This window comes from Helianthus annuus, chromosome 14 (genome assembly GCF_002127325.2).
Source record: "Helianthus annuus cultivar XRQ/B chromosome 14, HanXRQr2.0-SUNRISE, whole genome shotgun sequence".
Classification (NCBI taxonomy): Eukaryota; Viridiplantae; Streptophyta; class Magnoliopsida; order Asterales; family Asteraceae; genus Helianthus; species Helianthus annuus.
In genome coordinates, this window is record NC_035446.2 from 160,255,754 (window position 1) to 160,279,356 (window position 23,603).

A 23,603-nucleotide genomic window follows, 5' to 3' on the forward strand; every position below is an offset into this window, starting at 1 on the left:
TTAGTGTGTCGTATTGAGAAAGCTATGTTTATTTGTAAATTCAATCACGTTCTTAATATACAAAAGCTTCATTTACCTACAAATAACCATTTTAAGCTTCTTATACATTGTTTTGACTAGTAATGTGCCCGCGCGATGCGGCGGGAGCACGACATTTAGGCTGGTGATTTTAGGGGTGTGTACGGGCAGTTCGGTTTGATTTTGATTTGTAAGTTGTAACCAATACCAAATTTTCCGGTTAAGGTCTATCAAAAACCGATCGGTTTCGAATATTTAGGTTCTGGTTAATCGGTTCTGAACATTGGGTCAGTTCGGTTTTTGGTTAATAACCGAAAAATTAACATGGGCCAAAAAAGTTAACATGTTGAAGTACTCAAGCAGAAGAGTCATTATTATTTGTTTAAGATTTTTCTTATTGTCCACTCCTTTTCAAAGCAAGACTCGAGGAGGGTTCTGTTCAAAAAGCTAGTGGCTCGCTCGAAATCATCTCGTCGTGTTGTTATTAAACAAGCCTAGCCAACTTGGCTCTCTTTGTAAATAAGTCAAGCCAGAGTCAAGGTCGGCTCAGTCACTTGGCTCGACTAACTTCACACTTTTAGAATTAGCATTGTATACCTATACAATATACATAAAAGTAATTTAATGAATAGTACTTGTCTAATTGTTCATAGCAACATACATACGGTTGCAAACTTTACTGGATGAACTTCTGGGAGTGGCAACTAAAAAGAATGCAATTGTGTCCTTTGTCTTCAATAATTACAGAAAACGTACTTAATGTTTGCAAACCCTTGCAAGTTATGTCATTTAGCCCTAACTCAGTTAATTTTTGTGGTTAAATCTGACCAAATGGACCCCACATGAGGGTATTTTTGTGGTTAAATCTGACCAAATAGACCCCACATGAGAGTAAAATGACAAAAATACCCTCACGCAGGGTCTATTTGGTCAGATTTAACCACAAAAATTAACTGAGTTAGGGCTAAAGGACATAACTTGCAAGGGTTTGCAAACACCGAGTACATTTTCTGTAATTATTAAAGACAAAGGACACAGTTTGCAATAAGTGACATACATAAATGGCGATTTTTGTAATTTACTCTAAAAAGAATACAATACATTCTAATTGTAATTGATGTTTAGAAATAACAAAAAAAAAAATATAGATTACATTAAAATAAAACTACAACTTAAGCATAAAATAAATAAGCACATACAAAGTGTATATTTTTTCCATCCCACATCGGTCTTCAAGCACAGATACAAAGGGTCACCCATCGTTACAAAGAGAAGAAGCACAGGTTTAGCCTAGTTTCTTAAGCTTTGTTGTATTATTTTAATTTTTGATATCAAATCCAGTTGTAATTTGCTCAGCTGAGCGGGCTTGAGTTTATATCGGGGTCAAGCTAACATTTTTAACTTGAATAAGAAATCGAGTCAAGCTGTAATTCGTAAACTGCACTAATTATGACCAATGTTTTCTCAGCTATTTGATGTAAGATTTGTTTTCAAATAAACACTTTTCTCAATGTGGCATGTGGAGAGCTTCTTAACCAGGCGGTTCATGCCAACCAGCAATGAGGCCGGGTAGCCTGAACCATGTTATCCGAAAGACCCTTATCGAATTGAGATGACTAATCCCCTACATTGGAAATGAATCTTAAAAACCTAATAATATCCTGGTTTATGTTAAATGGATGCTACTCTCCTAAACCTATTTGACACTGATTTAGAGGGCCATAATTGACCAAAATACTTGATATATAGGCATAGGCTTGCTACAGTTTTGGTACATTTTTTAGGAAGTTGACATATAGAACAATGGCATATTTGCTTACCCATCCTTTGTGGTGACAATAAATTAATGGTAAGAGGGTCAACCCTTTATTGTTCTTAATTCTATTAACAATGTCCAAAAAGTAATAAATTGTAAAAAAACCGCGATGTGTATCTTACGTGTTATATACTTTCTAAGAATGATACGTGTGATCTAATAACGAACGTCCACTTTCAACAAGATTTTACTCAACATAGAAGAGCGCTCTTTGAGCTTTCAATGCTGGCGCAAGATGAGATCTCGGCATCTCGCCTGCCTGTATAGTCGTGGTGTGAGAATTCTTAGTGTTGGAGCCAATATCATCTGAAAACAAACAGCTCAGGCATCAACCACAACATAGAAACAAAAGTTGAAGGTGACATTTTCAACCCATTTACCTTTAAAAAGGGTCCATTGTGTTGGTCAAATTGATCCGGTACTACCCATCAACTTGCCACCTTTCAAAAGAGTGAAAAAAGAAAAAAAAAAAAAGTTTACCAATCATAGCTCTTTACGGCTTACTCATGAACCAAAACAACAAGACCCTTAAAAAACATGGTTGGATCCAATTTGTTTGGAAAAGTCCTAAGACATTGTGCTCCACTAACCTTTAAGTACCACATAAAGAACCAAGTTTTTTTTTCCAATTTGCAGGAATAAAAGTAATGTAATAATATAAATTTTATGGTAAAACGGTATTATATAAGTTACAAAGGAAGGGTGTATATGTTACTATGTACAACTATCCGCAACTCCAAGTTACTCCCGCAACAGCTTCGCCAACCTAAGAGAGTCGGGTGACCTGCATCAAGTGAATGAATATATAAAAATCAATTTCAATCATCTATGGATAAACAACAAAGTGTAATATTATGCTTAAGAAAAACTTAAAGTCAGCTAAGAGTTTCAGTCATGTTTCACGTAATGTATGAACTTTAAATAGAACTGGCCAAATGAACGGGTCGGGTCGAGCAGCATGTCGGGTCAGAACGGGTCGATTAAATAATAGATATGAAAAGAGTGTGCACACAACAAGCGTTCAAAACGAAATCAAACAAAATGAAATCCATATATGTAGGATTTTATGTTCAAACGATTAATCAAATCAAGATACACGCACAACATGAAAACAATGGCATATGTAAAAACAAATAACTATTACAAAATTTGGAACTGAAGATTGGTCATTCAAAGGTCTATAAGTGGATCAATAACAATAACAACAACAATAATAATAATAATGTATGTTGTATTGATATTGCGATTCTCATAATTACGAAAATAAAATAAGAAAAGTTGTAGCTTCTCAAGGGAAAATGTGGTTGTAACTTGTAAGTTTTTGAACGTTTATATGTATAATGCAAACCGGGTTAAATGACTTTTATTGTTTATTGAGTTAATTCATACAACTTTAGCACACTATTTTGTTATTAGTTGACCAATGGTGGTCAGGTGGGTAGCCAAGCTATGACAACCATTTTTGTCACATATATTTTTACATGTTCAATGCATCAGGTTAACGAATTCATTGTTTGGTTGCTCTCATTTTTAAGCAACTCATGTTAGAACAACCCTTAACCATATCAAATGATGTTGACTATATAAAAATAATAAACAAACATTAAGATAATATGTTATTCTCAATTTTAATCTTTTATAATCTACTGAAACATGTGTAAAGTACCTCAGATGTCGCATTTTTTTTGTAGTGGTTGCTGGTGGTGGCTGAGGTTGCTTAAACCTGGGGATGGTAATCTGGGGTATTGCACCAGCATAAGGTCTCGCAAAGCTATCTTGGTATCCTTCTTTGATCACTATTGCCTCCAAAAACCAAATTATCATAACAAAACAAAAACTCTAACTCTAATTAAAAAAAAAAAAACTGATAAAATATGATTTATACAACAAACTGAAACTTACAAAATTTAGGTTCTTTTACCTGAATATGGAAATGAAGGGAACACGGTCTAGATCTAAGTTGACGGCAGATTGATATACAGATCTGAGGTGCCCTTCTTCGTTTATCAATCTGATCAGTATGGCCATAGTCACCAGTATGGCGTCGTTGGCTGGGAAACAATTCTCCGGCTAGGGGAAATTTACCCTTTAAAACCCATCACTAACTCTGCCCGCAAATTAGCCTGAATCATCCGATCAAGCTCCATTCAATTTGTTGATTATCAAACCTAACATCTCAATTCCATAAAATCAACTTCCTAACCTGGTATTAAACAAACATATTTCAAAATTCAAACAAAAATCAACAAAACAATCATAATATACCGTATTAGGCGGTCTGATAATTATCACGCTCCTATCAAACTGTTTGTTTTCGTCAACAAAACCAGAAGAGAGTTCATCAACAAGATGCATACAGGGATATGTAAAAAAAGATACAGAGAATTGGATTAAAGCAAATCGAAATATGATCCCTATAAATGAAAGAAATAGAGACCATTTATATGTTTCTGAAGAAGGAGACTTGATTGAGAGGGGGACGGGATGGAAAGTCACAGAGAGAGATTAATAATCAAAAGCTGTTGGTCGATCCAAAGCTAATTGCAAAACCTAGTTTTGATTTCCCAGCCAGGCACACTGAAAACATTTAGGCGGGATTTTCCATTTTTAAGTGAGAGAGAGAGAGAGAGAAAGCGAAAGCAAGAAAAGAGTGACTTTTGCGGTGGGAATATAGGGTGTATATATATTTAGGGTGAATTCGTAGATCTTTTCAATTTTGAATTTAACCGGCTGTTTGATAAATCCCGCCCATTTAACCCTGCATTGCATAGCTGGATCTCATTCAAAATAGATATGAGATTTTGTTACTCCTTTAAAATAGGAAGGTTTGTTGATATTTAAGTTAAGTGTAAAATAATGTTTTTTATCAATTATCTAACAATAGTTTTAGATTTAAAAGTGATAATGCTTTTAACTTTTAGTCTATATTTTATTTGTGATGATGACTAAAAGCACATCGGGTTTTAATTATTTGTACACTAATGGATCGTCTACTTGTACCTTTTAATCCGTGTGTCGATATTGAACAAAACAACTACCAAAACATCGACAAAAATGTGTAGACTGTGATGCTATCTTCGATTTTTTTTATATATTATAGTTTATAAGATATGTCAAGAATACGTAAAAAAATTATAAGTTTGTTGTGGAGGGGTGAATTGTAACTAATTATCTATAATTTTGTTAAAAATCTCAGGGATTTAAGTGTAATAAGTATAGGGACTAAAAAATAAATAGTGTTTAAAAGACTAAACTACCCTCATTTTAAGGGTCTTTCTATAAATAAATGGGGGAAAAGTTCTTATTTTTTGGGTATCTTAAAATACCCCTCCCTCATGCATTATAATATAGTATAGATGATAAAAATTGTATTTGGTATACCTTTGAATGCGAAAAGAATATGACTATTGTGACCCCCCATTTAAAAAGTTCTGGTTCCGCCGCTGGCTGCCGTGTTCCCGCAAGGTAAGTAGCCCCCTCTTCCCATTCACCACATACACCCGTTACACCCTTATGAATAGCTTTTTGTCGAACCTTATCACCATCAAAACAATCAATATGACTAAAAAAATACCTTTTCACCTTAGACCCAAGTGATCTTGTTATGTAAATTCCTTTTTTTAATAAGTGTCAAACTAGTCAATTATCTCTAGATCAAGTGGTGGAGGGCTTGCATTTCTCTTGAGAGATGCAGGTTCGATTTCCACTTCCACTTGGTGCAGAGTGAGGCATTGGTGGGCAATGATAGGAGACCTAGGGAAACCTGGGTTGGATCCGTGAGCCAAACGGGTTTTACCGGTAATTTCACCGTCGTGCATACGGGCGGGTGGGTTACCGGGTTTTCCCCGGAATTGGTGGTGGACTCGGGTTACTCTCGGAGTACTCCGTTTGTCCAGTGGGTGCCCCAAGAATGCTCGAGATTGAGTTTGTTGGCCGTTAAAAAAAAAATAAGTGTCAAACTAAATATAAGAACTTTAAAATCTCGTCCATTAATAATACTACAACCTTTTCTATGGTTTCACCCTCCGTTTTATTGGCAATAAGGGAATTCTTAGTACAAAATTATTGGTCAAATACTTTTATTAAACTAAACGATTTAAAAACAGTGTGCTCTCTATATAAGGGATTGAGATTTGAAACATCTTTTTCTCTGTTTTAACTCTTGAAGGTCATTTACCCATACATGATTGGCCCAGAGGAGGTACGGGGATGGATGACTGCTAAGAGCCCGCTCTCTTAGAGGCCGTTAGTTAAAAAAAAGCTTGTATATATTTTTAAAAATTTTATTTCTGATGTGAATCGGAGATTGGAGGGTGATAGATGGATAATGATAATCTGGCGGACGATTCAACAAGGCGAAGGAAATTTTGAAATAAAAAGCTGATCTCGAGAAGCATGATATGCTCAAATCTCAATTAGATGAGGAGAGGTGGTCACTAGTGATAGAATTCTATCACTCCCAATATCCAATCAACTCATGTCATGTCATCACCCAATATTCTATCACTAGTGATAGAAACGTAGTGAGGGTGGTCACTAGTGATAGAATTCCATCACTCACTAATTTTTTTAATTTTTTATTTTAAATTAGAAATTAACAATAAAACACTAAAATTATAAATTTCATTAAATTTAAAACATACTACTTCAATTTAACATACTAGAAATCATGAAACATACAATTTTTTCTAAAAAAAAACCTACTCCTCGTTCGAATCATGAAACTCCAAACCTAGAGAACCTACTAGTTCGATTAAATCGTATCTCAACCGAAAGTGAGTTTCTTCATTACGCAATTCTAGTTGGATATTTTGTGGAACTTGAACTTGTGTAGGAGGATCCGGCACCCAATTCGGGAATATTGCACGTCCGTCTCCTTTGATTATCATATTGTGCAATATGATACATGCATACACTATGCTATGTATTGATTTCTTGTTCGTTGCACGAACCGGTCGGTGTAGTATACCCCATCTACCCTTTAGAACACCAAATGCCCTCTCAACATCTTTTCTTGCCGATTCTTGCAATTTTTTTAACACGATTTCTTTAGGCTCGACAGGAAATGAGGGAGCTTTCACAAAAACAAATCATGATGGGTAGATACCATCCACAAGAAAAAAAGCCTCGCTTGTAATGTCGTCCGTTAACATAGAAAGGAGAGGAAGGTGCGGTACCATCCGTTACGGTTTGAAAAAACGGCGACGTGTGCAACACATTAATGTCGTTGTTTGAACCTGGAACACCGAAATACGAATGCCAAATCCATAAATCATCCGACGCCACCGCTTCTAGTATGATGGTTGGTCTTTTGATGTCACCCATAACATACGCCCCTCACAACTCTCTTGGACAATTTTTCCACTCGATATGTGTACAATCGATGCTACCGAGCATCCCGGGAAAATGCCATCATGCCTCATGTGCGGCGTAAATACGTAAGATGTCGTGGCTCATCGGTTTATGTAAAAACTCTTTAGCATACAACTTAATGACAGCGTTGCAAAAAAAATTGCAAACATTCACGTAAACTTCTGGCCGACATAGCTAGGTATTCATCAAATTGATCGGGAGGATTACCTGTCGCTAGTTGGCGAATGGCGGACGTGCATTTTTGAATCGGCGTGAAACTTGGTTTGCCTCTCGCATCGTAACCTTTTTGAAACCATTCTTCGCTTGCTTCGATGTCTCCAACAATCTTTAAAAATAATTCTTTGGGTAAACGAAACCGATCTCTAAACGTTTCGGCATTGTAGAGCGGATTCTCAACAAAGTAATCGTTCATCAACACTTCGTTGGCACGTATACGATCACAATCTATCATCTTCTTCTTTGGGCGGGACGACTCGGCATCAAGTTCGTTATACGCCGACACAAAATATTTTAGCGTCTCATTGTCGGAAGACGACTCGGTATCGCTATCGCTAGACATCGGAAACGTCGAATCCGTAGGAAATCCATTTGAGAAAGATGTAGATTGTGTGAAATGGGTTTAAAATGGTTTAAAGATGTAGATTGGTGTGTGTAAAATGGTTCAAAATGGAGATATAAATAGATAAAAGGGTTTAGAGTTTTTTATTTATTTATTAAATTTAACCGTTGAATAACGGTCAAAAATCAAGCAACGGTCGAATTTTTCAAACATTTCAACGCGTGAAGGTTTCAACGCGTTTCAAAGATAACGCGTTATCAACATAGGGGCGGTGGTGTTCGTTATTGTTTGACGCGTGATGGGGTGGCTATCACGGACCACCCCGACTCCCCTTATATTTGTTTGAAGTCCAGTTAGTTCTCGTTTAAAAAATCTGGATGTACACTAGTTGTTTCAATAAGAAGTGTGGGCCGAATTGAATTCTTTTTGTTGGGCATGCAGAAATGTGGTATTTGTTAGGCCTGTTCAATTGTTTTTTGTTGGGCTTACAGAATTGGGTCATATTTTCAAAAGAAATTAAGATTGGGTTTAGTGATTGATTGTTCAGACTTTGGGCCTGATGTGTCTGTTTTTATATATATATTTTTTTAATTTTTATACATTATAAAAGTATATTTAGGGGCTTATTCTACTCACCTTGACCTTCAATTTTTGAGGATTCTTGAGTACGACCTTATACTCATAATACCTTGTTTCCTTGGTTAGCATGACATTATTGAGAATGAGTGAATTTTTGGCTTACATATTTTCATGAACACCAAAAGAAGTTCAAAATAGACAAAAGGTCAAATACAATTAAAAATAATTGTAACGTACAAAACGTATGAACCGAAGGTTTTCCTAAAAAAACGCGATGCTATTTTTGTAATTATTTTACTCGTAGAGTAATTATCAAAATTACTCTACAAATGATCTTGTAAGGTAATTTTGTAAAATGATCTTGTAGGGTAATTTTGTAGAGTATCACAATTACTTCTACATACGATTTTGAAGAGTATCATCTACAAATGATCTTGTAGGGTAATGTTATTTGATAAACTTGTAGAGTAATTTTGATAATTACTCTATAAGATCAAAATTAACCTACAAGATCATTTGTAAAGTAATTTTGATAATTACCATCCAAATAAATAATTACGAAAATGCCACCGCATTTTTTTTATAAACTTTTCATGCCTTTCGTATGTTTTGCACGTTAAGAGTATTTATACGCGAACTTAACTCATATTCTATTAACCACTTATACTTCACATTTTGTAACTTTTCTATAAATTTATTTTTAGTGTCTCAACTTTTCTTAAAAAAATCTTTAACTATCTATGATACAAACTTTAAATAATTATATGTGTATGTTTTATTTTTTATAAAGTACATATCATAATAATTTATCATAGATTTCATTACATTTGATTTTGATATAAAATCAAACAAAATAGATCCTCGTAGCTCCCATGCACGTAAACCAATGTTATCATCCACCCCAATCATATCGAATCAAAATTCAGACATCCCTTCAATCCATTCATCAATCTTCATATATGATATGAACGTTAATTGCACCTTATTAATCTCTAACAAAACTTCGAAAAATCCCCCCCTCATTCGCCATTTTTATTCTTACTTTGATTCTCTCAAACTCCTTAATTCCTACATTTGTGAATATTATTATTCAAACCAACACGTGAGATTTATCAAAGGCTGATTCATCGCTATACTCTAACAATAACACAACTGTAAGTTTCATTTTCATGATTTCATCTCTCATTTCCAAAATGTATACCCATTTGTCTTTTAATTCCCATTTTCCTTGATTGGTTATATGATCATGAAGCCTCATTTGATCAGATTTAGCCTTTGTAAATGTCTATAACCAACTTGTGTTTTTTATCTGATCCTTGAAAAAAAAAGGGTTTTTGAAGAATAAGATGGAAGAGGGTATGATGAAAGGTAATGCAGAAAATACTTTAGAAAATGAGCTTGAATTGATTCTTAGCCAAAGGGAAAGTAGGGTGTTTGGTGATCAAGAACGAGACCGGAGTACGCATCGAAGCGGTAGTGCTCCACCAACTGTTGAGGGGTCATTAAGTGCTGTTGGAAGTTTGTATAGAAACCCTAATCTTGATGAGATTGATAATGGTTATAGTATTAGTACCAATGAGATGTTAACTGAAGAAGAACTTAGATCACATCCTTTGTATGTATCATATTATTATGCTCATGGGAATTTTAATCCAAGGCTTCCACCGCCTTTGTTGTCGAAAGAGGACTGGCGGGCTGCACAGCGGTTTCAGGTTGGCGGGTCGTCTTCTGAAGGAACGAGAGATTGGTGGAAGAAGAAGAATGTGTGCAGTGATAGTGATAGCAGTAATAGTTCTTCGTTGTTTTCGATGCAACCTGGATTGGGTATGCACAAAAATGCAGAATCGGATTTGATTGAAATGAGAAAGGCCCGGAAAAACTCTGCTGAATGGGTTAGTAAACCCGACGGTTTGATTGGTTTATCGGCTTCTGGAATGGGATGTAGAAGAAAAAGCTTTGCAGATATTCTTCAGGTGAGTATATTATATTTTGCTTATATTTTAAATTTTAATACAATTTGTTTTAATTTTTGTTGTGATTTATTTTTTGCAGGAAGGACTTGAACAGCCTGCATCTTCATCTAACCGAATTTCTCGCCCTGCAAGTCAGAATGCGATTTTTACTAACTCTCATTCATCAAGTTTAGTTAATGAAAATGAAGCGTTTACGCATTCTTTTACACCGATTGTGGGTTCGTCTGTTTCAAGGAGAGCTCCTAGCCCTGGCCTTCCTCCTGTGAGTAGCATTGTTCGCCCTGCTGATGTGGCATCTTCCTTAGCTAGCTTAAATCTCTCAAAAAGCCATCTTCTTGAAGGAGATAACTATTCGCAATGTAACAATCTTGACGCTATAAATGATCAGAGGTTAAGTTTTCATCATCGGTTTGTTGATAATTCGAGAAAAGATAATCTCGGACCAGTGATTTTTCATAGGAGAGCAGCTTCTTCTGCTGATCTTAATTCTAACCAAAACATGTTTGACTTTTCAAACTTCGAAGGACCACCTAATCAGGTCCGAAATTTTACCGGGATGGATTTATCTGGTCGGATGCCAACGAGATATTCTGCCGCAAATAGTCACCTTGCTTCAGGTAAACAATATGATCCTGTTTTTCTTGCAAACAGACAATAGTTACATGGTTCTAAGTGTTTCTTGATTTGTATTTTGACTATTTTCAGCTTCAAATATAAATACTGCTGGAAAGGGACAGTTTCTGAGACGATACAACTACCCGCCACCTGTCATGGATTCTCCGCATGGTAATTTTCTTCACGGAGGAAATAACTATATTGTTTCGCACGGCCATGAAGATATGCGAGCGCTTCATAAGATGTACGTTGAGGCCCTGCTTGCGCAACATAACCAACAATACGGTTCGCCACATTTTGGTAGATCAGGCAGTTTAAACCATATACACGAGAATCCCGCATACAGTCATGTCATGCCATATCAAGGAAACTTAGTGGAAAAGTCCAGACCGTTGTCACAGCCCGAACGAACCATGCAGTTTGCTCCTGCATTAAGAAGTTCAGCGGGTGAAGTTAGCTTTGATCGAAGATATGTTTCATCGTTGTTAGATGAGCTCAAGAACAATAAAACCAAATCGTTTGAGCTCTCTGATGTTGTTCATCATGTCATTGAGTTTAGGTATAACAAGGCGTTTTCTTCATCTTTTTCATTTTTTTCGTACTGGCTTATTACTGCCTTTGTTATTTGTCTCTTTATTTTATAGTACGGATCAGTATGGAAGCCGGTTTATACAGCAGAAGCTTGAAACAGCAACAGTTGAAGAAAAGAATTTAATATTTCCCGAAATCATTCCTCGTGCTCGTAGTTTGATGACTGATGTCTTTGGTAATTATGTCATACAGAAGGTATATTTGATATTTATAATCTGCTCACTTAAACTGTTTTTGTAGCATTTTAACTTAATAAGTCATACATACAAATAATAAATGTGCAGTTTTTTGAGCATGGAACTGAAAGTCAAAGAAAGGAGTTAGCGGGTCAACTTATCGGTCATGTTTTGCCTCTTAGTCTTCAAATGTATGGTTGTAGAGTCATCCAGAAGGTGATTGTTTTACCAAAAAGAACTAATTCTTTAGTAAATCAACATCATATATTGGTAACTTTATATTGGGTTTTGGTCGTTTACGCGTGATTACTTTTTTAATCAGGCATTAGAGGTGGTTGATGTTGATCTGCAGAACCTTATGGTAAGTGAGCTTAATGGTTCAGTGATGAAATGCGTTCGTGATCAGAATGGTAATCATGTTATTCAAAAATGCATTGAATGCGTGCCTCAAGATCGGATCCAGTTTATAGTTTCATCATTCTTTGGGCAAGTCGTTGCCCTTTCGTCACATCCTTATGGCTGTCGGGTCATACAGGTAAAAAAAGTTATTCAATATTTTATATACATTAGAAACTCTTGTAGGATACTAACTGTATTTGATAATAACAGAGGGTTTTGGAGCATTGTGATGATCCAAATACACAAGTTGTAATGGATGAAATCATGAATTCGGTTTGTACTCTAGCACAGGACCAATATGGTAATTATGTTATTCAGGTATGCACATAGTTTAATGCAATTGTTTGCTAGTCAGATTGACTAAAATACCCTTCAAGGCTTTTGACTTGTTCGTTTGATTAGCATGTACTGCAACATGGTAAACCACATGAGCGATCCGCTATTATCAGCAAGCTTTCAGGACAAATAGTATTAATGAGTCTTCAGAAATTTGCTTCTAATGTCGTTGAGAAATGTTTGACTTACGGAAGTCTAGATGAACGACAACTTCTTGTGAAGGAGATACTTGGTCCCACCGATGAAAACGAGCCGTTACAAGTGAGAACTTTTCTTCTCATTTCCCATATTGCCCTTTCGTCCTTCTTTATATCATTTGGTAAACTGTTTTTTTGTTCATAATACAGGCAATGATGAAAGACCCTTTTGGGAATTATGTGGTGCAAAAGGTTCTAGAAACTTGCGATGAGCAGAGCCGCGAATTCATCCTCTCGCGCATAAAGGTTCATTTGGCGGCTTTGAAACGATACACATATGGTAAACATATTGTTTCTCGTGTGGAAAAGCTCATCACTTCAGGAGGTGAGAACACGTTCACAAAACATTGTCAATATCTAGATTTTCTTAATTTTATCTCATTAAATTCTCTATACATGTATATGCAGAAAGGCATATTGCATCATCAACGTCTTCTAGGTCCTGAGGTATCCTGCTTTTGATAAGGAACAAACTAATAAGATGGCGTCACCGTAAACTTTTATGGTGAGCTTTGAATTTGTGGTCAAACGGAAAAACAGGATACGAGTCTTGATTTTGATGGTTATATATATGGTTTTTTTATATCTTGTAAAGAGAGAACTGTAAATGATCGATGATGATCGCTTTTGATAGATAAGTTAAACAGGGAGCATGTTTTTTTTATGTATATATGCTGGATTTTGATTCTGATATGACATATTATATGAATTCCTGGTTTGTTTCACAATGGATGTTGGATCTTGATGATGACTAAACCGATGTTAACATGACACGTTAAGCAAATCTATCGGTCTGTTCACATAAAAGATAAACTCATAAAACCGTTTATGGTTATTTTAAAGCTCATTACTAAGATAAAAGTCATACCAAAGTCCATTTACAATACATGCATATGCTTAAATAGTAAGTACCCAATCTTCATAATTAATTACTTAATTAGCTAAGCGTCCGGTGCATCCTCTTCTTGCTTCTTTTCACTTTCTTTTGCAGCCAATTCTTCTGCTTCTTTTAGCCTTGCTTTGGCCTCCTCATTCTCCTTCCTCTTTACATCAAAAAACTCAATGAGGCCACCAAGAGCAATGTCCGGGTCATTGTCTTTAAGAAGCTGTTCTGCTACTTCAGCAGGGGTAACATCCACATGGCAGATCAAATCATCGATTTCTTCAAAAAGATTGTGTTCGGTAATACCAAGGTAGTTGGAGACTAGCAGCCGAAAGGCGCTTGGGGTGCAATATGACATGTGGATGTGAACATCCATACGACCCGGACGAATAAGTGCAGGATCAAGTTTCTCCTTCCTATTTGTTGTGAATATTATGATCCTCTCGTCACCACAACTTGACCATAACCCGTCAATGAAATTAAGAAACCCTGATAAAGTTACCTTTTCAAAACAATTGTTGTTAGATTCACAATGATTATTGCTATAAAATCACCTAAACTAGACTATTAGAGTCACTCAAATCAAAGAACACTAATAAGTTACGTTACTATTCCAATAAATACACTTGTTTTTTTTAACTACAAATCATTCAAGTTTCACTACTTCCATTAAATACACTTGTTCTTTTTTAACTACAAATCATTCAAGTCAGTGGCGGAGCTTGACCAAAAGTTCTAAGTGGGCGGAAAGTCATGAGACCCAATTTATATATTGCATAAATATTTAGGCAAAATAATTGGGGGGACAATCCTATATAATTTTAAAATTTTCGGACGAAAAATAGGAAATTTTACACTTTTAACCGGAACATTCGGCGGGGCGGATGCACCCCCCAATTTACACTAAGCTCCGCGAATGATTCAAGTTTCATTACTCCTCACGAGCTTAGCCAAACCGAACCAAGCTAGGGCAATATTAGGCTTGGCCCGGCTCATTTTCAAACCGAGCCAATGCAAACGAGCTTCAAACCACGAACTTTTTGAACAACCATACTTACTCTCATCAAGGACGCCTCTATGTGGTGAATTATTAAGCTTGAGTCTAGAGCCCAAAATTATTGAGGCCCCAAATTTTAACTAAATATAATAAATTATATGCATAGTGCATAGTTCAATCCACATTTTCTGTTTTGGGTCCAAAAATATCGAGTCTTAATCGAATCTCGGTACATTTTATGTTTATAACGATAACATTTGAAAAAGGGCCTTGAGTTTTTAGTTCGTCTTAGACCCCTAAAATAGTTGAGTCGCCCCAACGCCCATTGTTTTGAATTAAGAAAATTAGTTATTAGTTAGTTACTAGTACAACAATAATAAAAGTTAGTTATATACGATGATGATCATATATATATTTATGGACTAACCTTCGGTTCTTCCTCATAACCTCGCCGGTAATCCCTTCGAATCGCTTTCTCCCTTTCAGCTTGCACCCGATCATGCAACTCGACCGAGCAATCAATATCCTCGACCACCAGTATCGACCGGTTCGCCGTCGCCACCAACAACCTCCGCAGCTCCGAATTCGAATGAATATTAGTCAACTCCAAGTCATATATATCAAACTTCAAGTAATTCGCCATGGCCGCAATCAAGCTAGACTTCCCAGTACCCGGAGGACCATACAACAAGTACCCTCTCTTCCACGCCTTTCCGACTTTCCGGTAATACTCTCTCCGTTCTAAAAACCTATCCAAATCCTTCACCACCATATCCTTCACACCCGTATCCATAGCCACCGTCTCAAACGTCGCAGGATGGTCAAGGTTGACCGGCGTCCACGTCGTAGGATACCTTGTATAGCTCGTTTTTCTCTCCACTGTGAACAGCTTCACGGTTTTCTCATTTTGTATAATGGTTTTTGAACTAGTGATGATAAACGGCAAGTAGGAATTCAACGCGAGATCTTTGTGTTTCCGGTGAAACGTGAGTTCTAGCGATCGGAGGTCTGATTTGGAAGATCTACCGTTTTCGTCGTGAGTGTAATACTCTCTAGTGGGTTTCTTCTTGGAAACTAAAGACCACGTGAAGTTAACTCCTTTGTAAACATCTGTATACTCCTCGTTGATCTCCATGGATAAGTTGAAGTGTTGTTCGTTTGGGGTTTTAGCGACTTTTAACCGGTGGATATCGGAGGAGATACGAGAAGAAAGGTAAAGTTGTGTGGCGGTGTAGATTTCGTTGTCGTTAAAGCCTTCGAATTCGTAGAAGACCATGGTTAACTGGTTAGAGAACTTGTTGAGGAATTTGCGGAAGTTGAGGTATAGGTAGTCTTGGAATTCAGGGGGGAGGTAGTCGCGGGAGACGCTGCGGACGACCATTGCGGCGGCGGCGACGGAGCCGATGGTGGAGATGAGTGTTTGGGCCATGGCGATTCTGGATTCAGTTGACGGGGAAGACATTTCGAAAGTGTAAGGAAGATTCCAACGAGTCCAGAGTCTATAGTGATGTTGGCCTGCTCATTTAGTCATTTTGATTGGTTCTTTTTTTTATTATTAATGATTGATGGCGAAATCAAGTTCTATACCAACTTCTTCGCTACAACCACAACCACTCTCTCTGGTGACAAAAGCTTGGTTGATTGGTTTAAAAGTGAAACAAAAAATTCAATTTTGGTTGGGGAGTTTTTAATATTTTGAAAATGTCACTTGGCTACTGAATGGTTACTTTTGTAATTATGTTTTCTATTTTTTTTTTATAACAATGAATTTTACATAAAATATGATTTTCTTTAATAACTTTTTAATATTTAATTATTAAAAAAATCTGAAAACACTTGTTTAACTTTTTTTTGAACATATCGATATAAATTTATCAAAAACTGATTTCCTTCAAAAAATATATTTTATTTTTTTTTTTATAAAAAATGCATTATCTTTGTTTTTCCACATGTACTAATCTTACTGGTTCGTTAGATTATTTTTTTAATTAAAAGATTTCTTATATTGTTCTATTTATTTTGCTTTTAAAACAAATCGGTTTCAAATGAAAATATTAATTGTAATTATTTTTAACACATTTATGGATAAATAATAAGCATAAGAATATATATTTAATAAAAAATGTTTTAAAAATTGGGTTGTGAATGTGAGTAGAAGGTTGAGGTAGGTTAGGTTGTGTAGGTGAAAAAGAGAGAAATTAGTTTTTTATTAAAAGGTTGGGTTAGAGAAGATTGTGGATGGCCCATAAAGTTGTTTTGTATTTACACAGTTAGTCCCTGTGGTTTATGTAAAGTAACAAGGTAACGTACTAATAGTTTAAAATCACATTCTAAGGTTCTAATTTTTTATTTTGTAACAACTTAGGGTATTAACACTAACTTTTGTTAACTTTTATAGTCAAGATTGAGTAAAATTACTAAAATACCCTTTATCAACTACAAGGGCTATTTATGTAATTAACTTTATCCAAATACAGGGACCATTTGTGTAATATTTTGTCTTCTTTCGGGAAAACCAAGGTATATATACGAAAAAAAAACAGAACTCAATACTTTTGAAAAACAAATCTGACTTTATAATACTCAATAAGATTATTTATAAACAAATATTGATTTTTTTTTCTAGAATAAACCAATATATATAAAATCTGATTAAAAGGTGGAGAAAGAAAAAGGTTTTCAAAGTTTTCCTTTCCTTTTATTTTGTTTTGAAAAAATGGTGTCGAACTCAAGATTATGTTTACCAAATAAGACTTAGGGGACTAGGGGTGGTTCACTAGTGATAGAATTTATCACTCACAAGCACCAATCAAGTTTCGCCATGTCATTGACCATTTTTCCATCACTCACAACCATTTTTAGTGGGGGTGGTCATCACTCACCACCACACCCAACAATTTCCCCCCAACCAACAAATACCCTCACAAAAATAAACCATAACGCGTTGTCACCATCACGAAAATGATTAACGCGTGGAAGATTAACGCGTTAAAGTGGTAGCGGCGGCGGCCCATCACGCGTTGATGTTTGTTTCCGTTATAGAATAACGGAGTGCCCCGGCACCTCTTACAATAATCTTATTCCAATGAAACTTTAGTCTTCAAATTTTCTTTTGATGCATTGATTGACCAAAACAATTTCGATTTTGGTTTCAATTTTTCCGGCAACAAAATCCTGGAGATACTCTGCTCATTAGCTTTTTTATTGAAAATATTCGGAATTGATTAATCCAGTTCACTCAATGATCGAATATTATGTTTAGTTTCGTTTTAATAAAGTTTACGTCGGTTTGTGCCGGTGCCATCCTTATTGCCACGTTAATTCTGAAAAAAATCTTTTTCGATGAGAACCAAATCCCTAATAAACCCACCGTGTTCATAAAACCCGAAAATTCAATTTGGAAAATCAGTCCGAAGAATCACCACAATCTGAAAATTCAATCCAAAAAATCGATCAAGAAATCCATTCAAAATCTTCGATACAGAAGACCAAATCGTTGAACATCAAAATGGGAATGAAAATTGAAACAAAAAGAAAAACAAAAACCCCTGTTTTGTTGGCAAACCTGCAACACATTTGAAATTAGAAATTTACAACTATAATTAACCAAGAATCGATTTATTCATTTCCAATACTCTAGCCGAAACCAATAACATCAAACGATGTCAACTATTAAATCTGGATAATTAATTCAAATAATTCTAATAAAAACACAAAGATCAGAGGCAACAAATGAAGACCACTGGTTTATATATGTTGCTTGATTATTTGTTGTATAATCCATTAAGTTTGTTTATTACACATACGGTCCCTATATAAAGATAAAGTAAATTATATAAATGACGTTTGTAGTTGAAAAGGGGTATTTTAGTAATCTTACTTAATCTTGACAGAAAAGTAACAAAAGTTAGTGTTAATACCCCAAGTTGTTATAAAATAAAAAGTTAGAACCTTAAAATGTGATTTTAAACTATTAGGGTGAAGGGGGTGCTCACCTTATAAACCTTAAAATCTTACTTACCTTGTTATTTTATATAAACCATATAGATTAATTGTGTAATTAACTCTAATTAATATTTGTATATTGAATTATCTAGTTTCATATTTGCACTCTACAGCAGCAAAGGTTGAATGTTCTGTTTACAACTTTTTATTACTTTTCACTTTCAAACTTAAAAGATCTCATTCAAAGATTTCATCCTTTATACAATAGTTTTGTGTTTGAAGAAAATTGTAAAAAAACCTATCAAATAAATTATTAAAAAAAATTCTATCAAATAAATTATTAAAAAACATCTACCACCTTTTTAATTTAAAAACGATCCATAGTATGTGTTCTTTGAAATTTAGGTTGTTTGGATTTGTTAGGGTTGAATTTTTTTAGGGGTTGGTGGTTTAATTTTTTTTTTTTTTTTTTTTTTTGGGGGGGGGGGGGGGTGTTTAACTATTTTGGTTTTATTATGTGTTTGAGGTATAGGTGATTTAGTTTTGTCCCAAAATTGGTTCAAACTTGGGATAAAATAATTTTTTCAAAAATGAGTTACAGAGCAAACGTTAATAATTACGCTGAACGTAAAAAAATGCACACGTAAACTTTTTTTGACGTTTAAAGCTAACGTAAAGAATTACCACGTTTACACCGTGCGTAAATAAGTTTTTTACAATCGACGACGTAAGTTAAAAAATTAATGATAATCAGGGTCGGCTCAACCATTTTGGTGGCCTAAAGCAAAGTAAAAAACTAGAGGCCTTTTTCCCTCAAAAAAAAAAATTGAGTAAATCGCAATTGCTGCCCAAATACAATACTCCATATGCAGTGCCCCTACAAATCTGCTATACATCAATAATATTCATCGCAACCCGGCCCAAATATCGGATTAAGTTATTCTACAAATGCTCATAATTGTAAGAAGTGTAAGAATGATTTATAGAGTGACAACTGTCCAATAACCTAAAACATAAACCCACTACACCACCACCCAAAAAGTAAACACCCACCCCCATCAAAGATTTAATGGTATGGTACGATTTAGTTCTAAATAAACAAAACAGGGCCCAAACTAACAAACCGTCAAAACTGCGTTTTTTTTATCGGCAAATTTGGATCATTGACGGCACTGGAGTATTATCGTGCCACCAGCGGAACCACCTGATCATATCCATCTCCACTAGGCATAATGCCTATACACCAATTCAGAAGTAAACCCAATAAATATGAGAAAAACCCCATTGTAGGAATCGAACCCGAAACCTATTAGTCACAAAGTGTTATCATATTTAGGTTTGGTTTACTTTTCCAAAAAATCGTACTAGTATGTCTGATCCGGTCATCGTCAACACCGGTCAGGGTTAGGGATTTCTTTTTGTATAATTTTATTATTTTTAGTAAATGACTTATCTCCTAATATTCTATAGTTTTCATAAATGGGTCAAGTTATTCTACAAAGGCTCCTAATTGTAAGAAGTGTAAGAAAGATTTATAGAGTGACAAGTGTCCACTACATCACCCCAAAAACCTAACCCCCCCCCCCCCCCGGCAAAAAAAAAAAAAAACTATAACTCACAAAAAAAAAAACCCCAAAAAACCTAACCCCCCCTCACTCCGTCTCTCAAAAAAAATCTAAAAAAAAACCTAACCTCCCCCCCCCCCTAACCCATTCTAAAAAAAACTAAACACCCACCCCCACCACCACCCAAAAACCTAAACCTCCAACACCCCCACCCCCTCGGCAAAAAAAATAAATAAATAAAAATAAAAATAATTTTTTTTTTGGGGGGGAGGGGGGTTTAGGTTTTTGGGTGGTGGTGGATGTTTAAGTTTTTTTTTTTTTTTGTAGTAGGTTTTTTTAGGAGTCTTTGTACCCTTCTTACAATTAGAATTTTTTGTATTTGATCCTAATCCTTTCATAAATATTCTATAGTTTGTCATAAAGATGAAATCGGTATTTTATCTAAATTTGTTGCAAAACAAGAACCACAATTTATCCAAATTAGAAACATATTATTTGATGATCTGAACACACAAATCCAAATTAGAAACATATTATTGTAATGATCCAAAGACACAAGTTGTAATGGAGAAAATGATGAACTCGTTTTGTACTCTAGCACAAGACCAATATGGTAACTATGTTATCCAGACAAACAAAATTACAAATTTTGGCGATGGACATAGATTAATGCAATTGTGTTTGTGTGTGTATCATTTTTAATGAAAAGACTAGAGACCAACGTTAACAATATTTGGTCCAAGATCCAAATAGAGTTCATTTAAATAATTAGAATTAAAATCCAATACCAATAGTCCATTATCCAATACTTAAATGTCCATTTGAGTAATTAAGTCAAAATTTCAAATACTAAAATGTGAAGCGTCGATCAATACTCAAGTCTCAACCCGCCATTTGATTAAGAAGTGCAAGACCCTAATCAAAACCCCCCATTGGCCATTGGCCATCGTTATTCGATTTCTCCATCGCCACTCGCCAAGACGTTAACTCGTTAGGGTTTTTGCTTCAATCGAGTCATTCAATTTCAAACTTCCGATAGAACAAGGGTATGTCTCCATCGGTTGACGATTTATCTTCCCGCTTAGTTAATCTCGATAGAACTAGTTGAGTGTTTTTGTATTTCTTGTTATTTGTTAAATTTTTATTTGTGTTCTATTGGACGAAAACTGCACTTTATTCTAATAACTTGCACTCCCTTCGTCACTTTCCTTGTTTATTCTTGGACGCTTGATACTCGCTCGACGTTCGTTCAAAAATGCTCGGATCGAAAGACGCTCGCTCGACTTTAGCTCGGTTGAAAAAACGCTCGGTTCGATTCGGATCAGTTCAGCTCGTGAACAGCCCTACTTAGGGAGGCAAGCGTGAAAATGCAATCTTCACCATACACGTAGAAAAGAACATCTTTAAGTTGTAGCCCACTATTGACATCCTAATGCCAATATCTATGAGTAATAAACTAGCATGAAATATGACAAAATATTGAACATTTTTCTAGTTTCTTCAAAGATGTAGCTTCAAAGACGATAGATGGCTCACAAGTAGCTTTAGAATCCGATAGATAAGGGCAATGCTTCATTTTTAATCTTCAAAATGACAAATTTTGTGCATCTTTTTCTATGATTTTTAACACATGCATTATGCCAAAATAGTAAATAACCAAACTTCATAACTAATTAATTAATTAACTACTTTTCTAATTGTCTATTCCATTTTCTTGTTGCTTCTTCTCACTTTTTTTTTGCAACTGCTTTTTTCAATTTCTTTTGCTGCTCCTTTTCACTTTCTTTTGCAGCCAATTCTTCTTTTTCTTCTAACCTTGGTTTGGCCTCCTCATTCTTCTTCCTCTTTGCATCCAAAACTCAACGAGGCCACCAAGAGCAATGTCCGGGTCTTCATCTATGAGAAGTTGTTCCGCCACTTCAGCAGGGGTAACATCCACATGGCCGATCAACTCATCAATGTCTTCCAAAAGATCATGTTCGGTAATACTAAGATAGACTGAGACCAGCACTCTCAAGGCGCACGGAGTGCAGTATGACATGTGGATGTGAACATCCATACGACCCGGACGAACAAGTGCCGGATCAAGAACCTCCTTCCTGTTTGTCGTGAATATTATGATCCTCTCGTCGCCACAACTTGACGATATCCCGTCAATGGAATTAAGGAACCCTGATAACGCTAGCTTAACAAAACAAATGTTGTTAGACTCATAACGACTATAATTATTGTAATCAACTAGTATTTAGTTTTACTAACCTTTCCGTTGTTATTATATGTTTGAGCTCCCCGATTGTGCAACTTAACCGAGCAATCAATGTCCTCCACCACAAGTATTGAACGGTTTGCAGTCCCCAACAAAACCGTTCGCAGCTCAGAGTTCGAACAAATGTCAGTCAAGTCCAAGTCGTATATGTCAAACTTCAAGTAATTCGCGATGGCTGCAACCAAGCTAGACTTCCCAGTACCCGGAGGACCGTTCAACAAGTAGCCTCTCTTCCACGCTTTACCGACTTTGCGATAATGCTCTCTCCTCGCCACAAACCTATCCAAATCCTTCACCAGCATCTCCTTCACACCGGGATCCATTGCCACCGTCTCAAATGTCGCCGGGTGGTCGAGTTTCACCGACTCCCAATACCAACCTTCGAGTGTGAACAGCTTCACCGTTCTCTTGTTTTGTTTATGGGTTTCGGAGGTGTTGATTATATACGGCAAGTAGGAATTCAACACAAAATCTTTGTGTTTCTGGTGAAACGTGAGTTCTAACGATCGGATGTCGGTTCGGCCGTATCTGTCGTTAGATTTCAACTGCTTGGAAAGCAAAGACCAAGTGAAGTGGACTCCATTGTAAACATCTGTATACTCCTCGTTGATTTCCATAGCTACGTTAAACTGTTGTTTGTTTGGGTTTTTAGTGACGTTTACACGACGAACTTCGGAGGATATACGGGTGGATAGGTAGAGTTGGGCGGCGTTGTAGATTTCATTGTCGCTATACCCATCGAATTCGTCAAACACCATGGTGAACTGGTTGGAGAACTTGTTGAGAACATTACTTGCTATGTACTTTTCTAATTCACGGCGGAATTCACGGCGGATTTCAACGGGCAAGTAGTCACGGGAGACTCTGCGGAGTACCATTGCCGTTGCGGCGACAGATTCGACGGTGGAGATCACTCTTTTGACGATGCCAACTTTGGATTTAGTGGAGGGGGGATCCGTTTTGAAAGTCTGGTCGTTGGGGACGAGGTGACAGTTGGAGATGAAGGGGACCGGGATGACCATAACGCATAGACTAGAAAGTAAAGTAGTAAACATAAAGCGATTAGTTGTGTAAGAAATTAACAGTCAAAATCACATGAACATAAAATAATTATCGAACCAAAAGAACGAGTAAAAGAAGTTAAGTAAAAGATGTTTCATTACCTATCTTGTTGATCTCGTGTGTGGATTTTAGGTCAAGGTTTTAAGAAAATAGCAATGGGTAGGTTTTTTTAAGTCAAAACAAGGAATATAAATATAATAACCTAACTAACAACCAGGACACAATTTTGGAAAATAAATATTAACCTAACTAA

At 35.9% G+C, this 23,603-nt stretch overlaps 3 protein-coding genes and 1 long non-coding RNA gene across 10 annotated transcripts; 1 reads left to right on the forward strand and 3 right to left on the reverse strand.

The window, feature by feature from the left end:
* Nucleotides 1-1,827: 1,827 nt before the first annotated feature.
* On the reverse strand, nt 1,828-4,517 carry LOC110904641. Of its 7 annotated transcripts, none has more exons than XR_002572686.2 (6): nt 4,272-4,513; nt 4,100-4,138; nt 3,756-4,037; nt 3,501-3,630; nt 2,215-2,618; nt 1,828-2,140 (listed from the first exon to the last, which is right to left on the reverse strand). It is a non-coding gene; the product is annotated as an uncharacterized LOC110904641 (long non-coding RNA). The 7 variants fall into 7 exon arrangements; XR_002572688.2 differs by having other exon boundaries at nt 3,756-4,002; nt 4,272-4,512; XR_002572684.2 differs by having other exon boundaries at nt 2,215-2,274; nt 2,550-2,618; nt 3,756-4,002; nt 4,100-4,502.
* Nucleotides 4,518-9,691: 5,174 nt separating this feature from the next.
* On the forward strand, nt 9,692-13,302 carry LOC110904642 (pumilio homolog 4). The gene is made up of 10 exons (XM_022150482.2): nt 9,692-10,318; nt 10,398-10,935; nt 11,024-11,492; nt 11,578-11,719; nt 11,809-11,916; nt 12,023-12,235; nt 12,310-12,417; nt 12,502-12,696; nt 12,783-12,957; nt 13,041-13,302. The coding sequence occupies exons 1-10, from the start codon at nt 9,692-9,694 to the stop codon at nt 13,076-13,078; spliced, it is 2,613 nt and encodes an 870-aa protein (XP_022006174.2). The 3' UTR covers nt 13,079-13,302.
* Nucleotides 13,303-13,441: 139 nt separating this feature from the next.
* Nucleotides 13,442-16,128, reverse strand: LOC110904643 (AAA-ATPase At3g50940). The gene is made up of 2 exons (XM_022150483.2): nt 14,940-16,128; nt 13,442-14,017 (listed from the first exon to the last, which is right to left on the reverse strand). The coding sequence occupies exons 1-2, from the start codon at nt 15,972-15,974 to the stop codon at nt 13,574-13,576; spliced, it is 1,479 nt and encodes a 492-aa protein (XP_022006175.1). The 5' UTR covers nt 15,975-16,128; the 3' UTR covers nt 13,442-13,573.
* Nucleotides 16,129-21,668: 5,540 nt separating this feature from the next.
* LOC110906179 (AAA-ATPase At3g50940) lies at nt 21,669-23,310 on the reverse strand. Its single transcript, XM_022151420.2, has 2 exons — nt 22,282-23,310; nt 21,669-22,207 (listed from the first exon to the last, which is right to left on the reverse strand). The coding sequence occupies exons 1-2, from the start codon at nt 23,308-23,310 to the stop codon at nt 21,833-21,835; spliced, it is 1,404 nt and encodes a 467-aa protein (XP_022007112.1). The 3' UTR covers nt 21,669-21,832.
* Between the last annotated feature and the right edge of the window lie 293 nt (nt 23,311-23,603).

What these genes read in the sequence shown, in the direction of transcription:
- LOC110906179 (XM_022151420.2), bottom strand. Translation starts at nt 23,310, where the DNA reads ATGGTCATCCCGGTCCCCTTCATCTCCAACTGTCACCTCGTCCCCAAC. An exon ending in CATATAATAACAACGGAAAG is followed by an intron (nt 22,208 to 22,281) that starts GTTAGTAAAACT and finishes TGTTTTGTTAAG; the next exon opens with CTAGCGTTATCAGGGTTCCT.
- LOC110904642 (XM_022150482.2), top strand. Translation starts at nt 9,692, where the DNA reads ATGGAAGAGGGTATGATGAAAGGTAATGCAGAAAATACTTTAGAAAAT. An exon ending in GTTGTAGAGTCATCCAGAAG is followed by an intron (nt 11,917 to 12,022) that starts GTGATTGTTTTA and finishes TTTTTTAATCAG; the next exon opens with GCATTAGAGGTGGTTGATGT. An exon ending in ATGAAAACGAGCCGTTACAA is followed by an intron (nt 12,697 to 12,782) that starts GTGAGAACTTTT and finishes TTCATAATACAG; the next exon opens with GCAATGATGAAAGACCCTTT.
- LOC110904643 (XM_022150483.2), bottom strand. Translation starts at nt 15,974, where the DNA reads ATGTCTTCCCCGTCAACTGAATCCAGAATCGCCATGGCCCAAACACTC. An exon ending in GTTATGAGGAAGAACCGAAG is followed by an intron (nt 14,018 to 14,939) that starts GTTAGTCCATAA and finishes TGTTTTGAAAAG; the next exon opens with GTAACTTTATCAGGGTTTCT.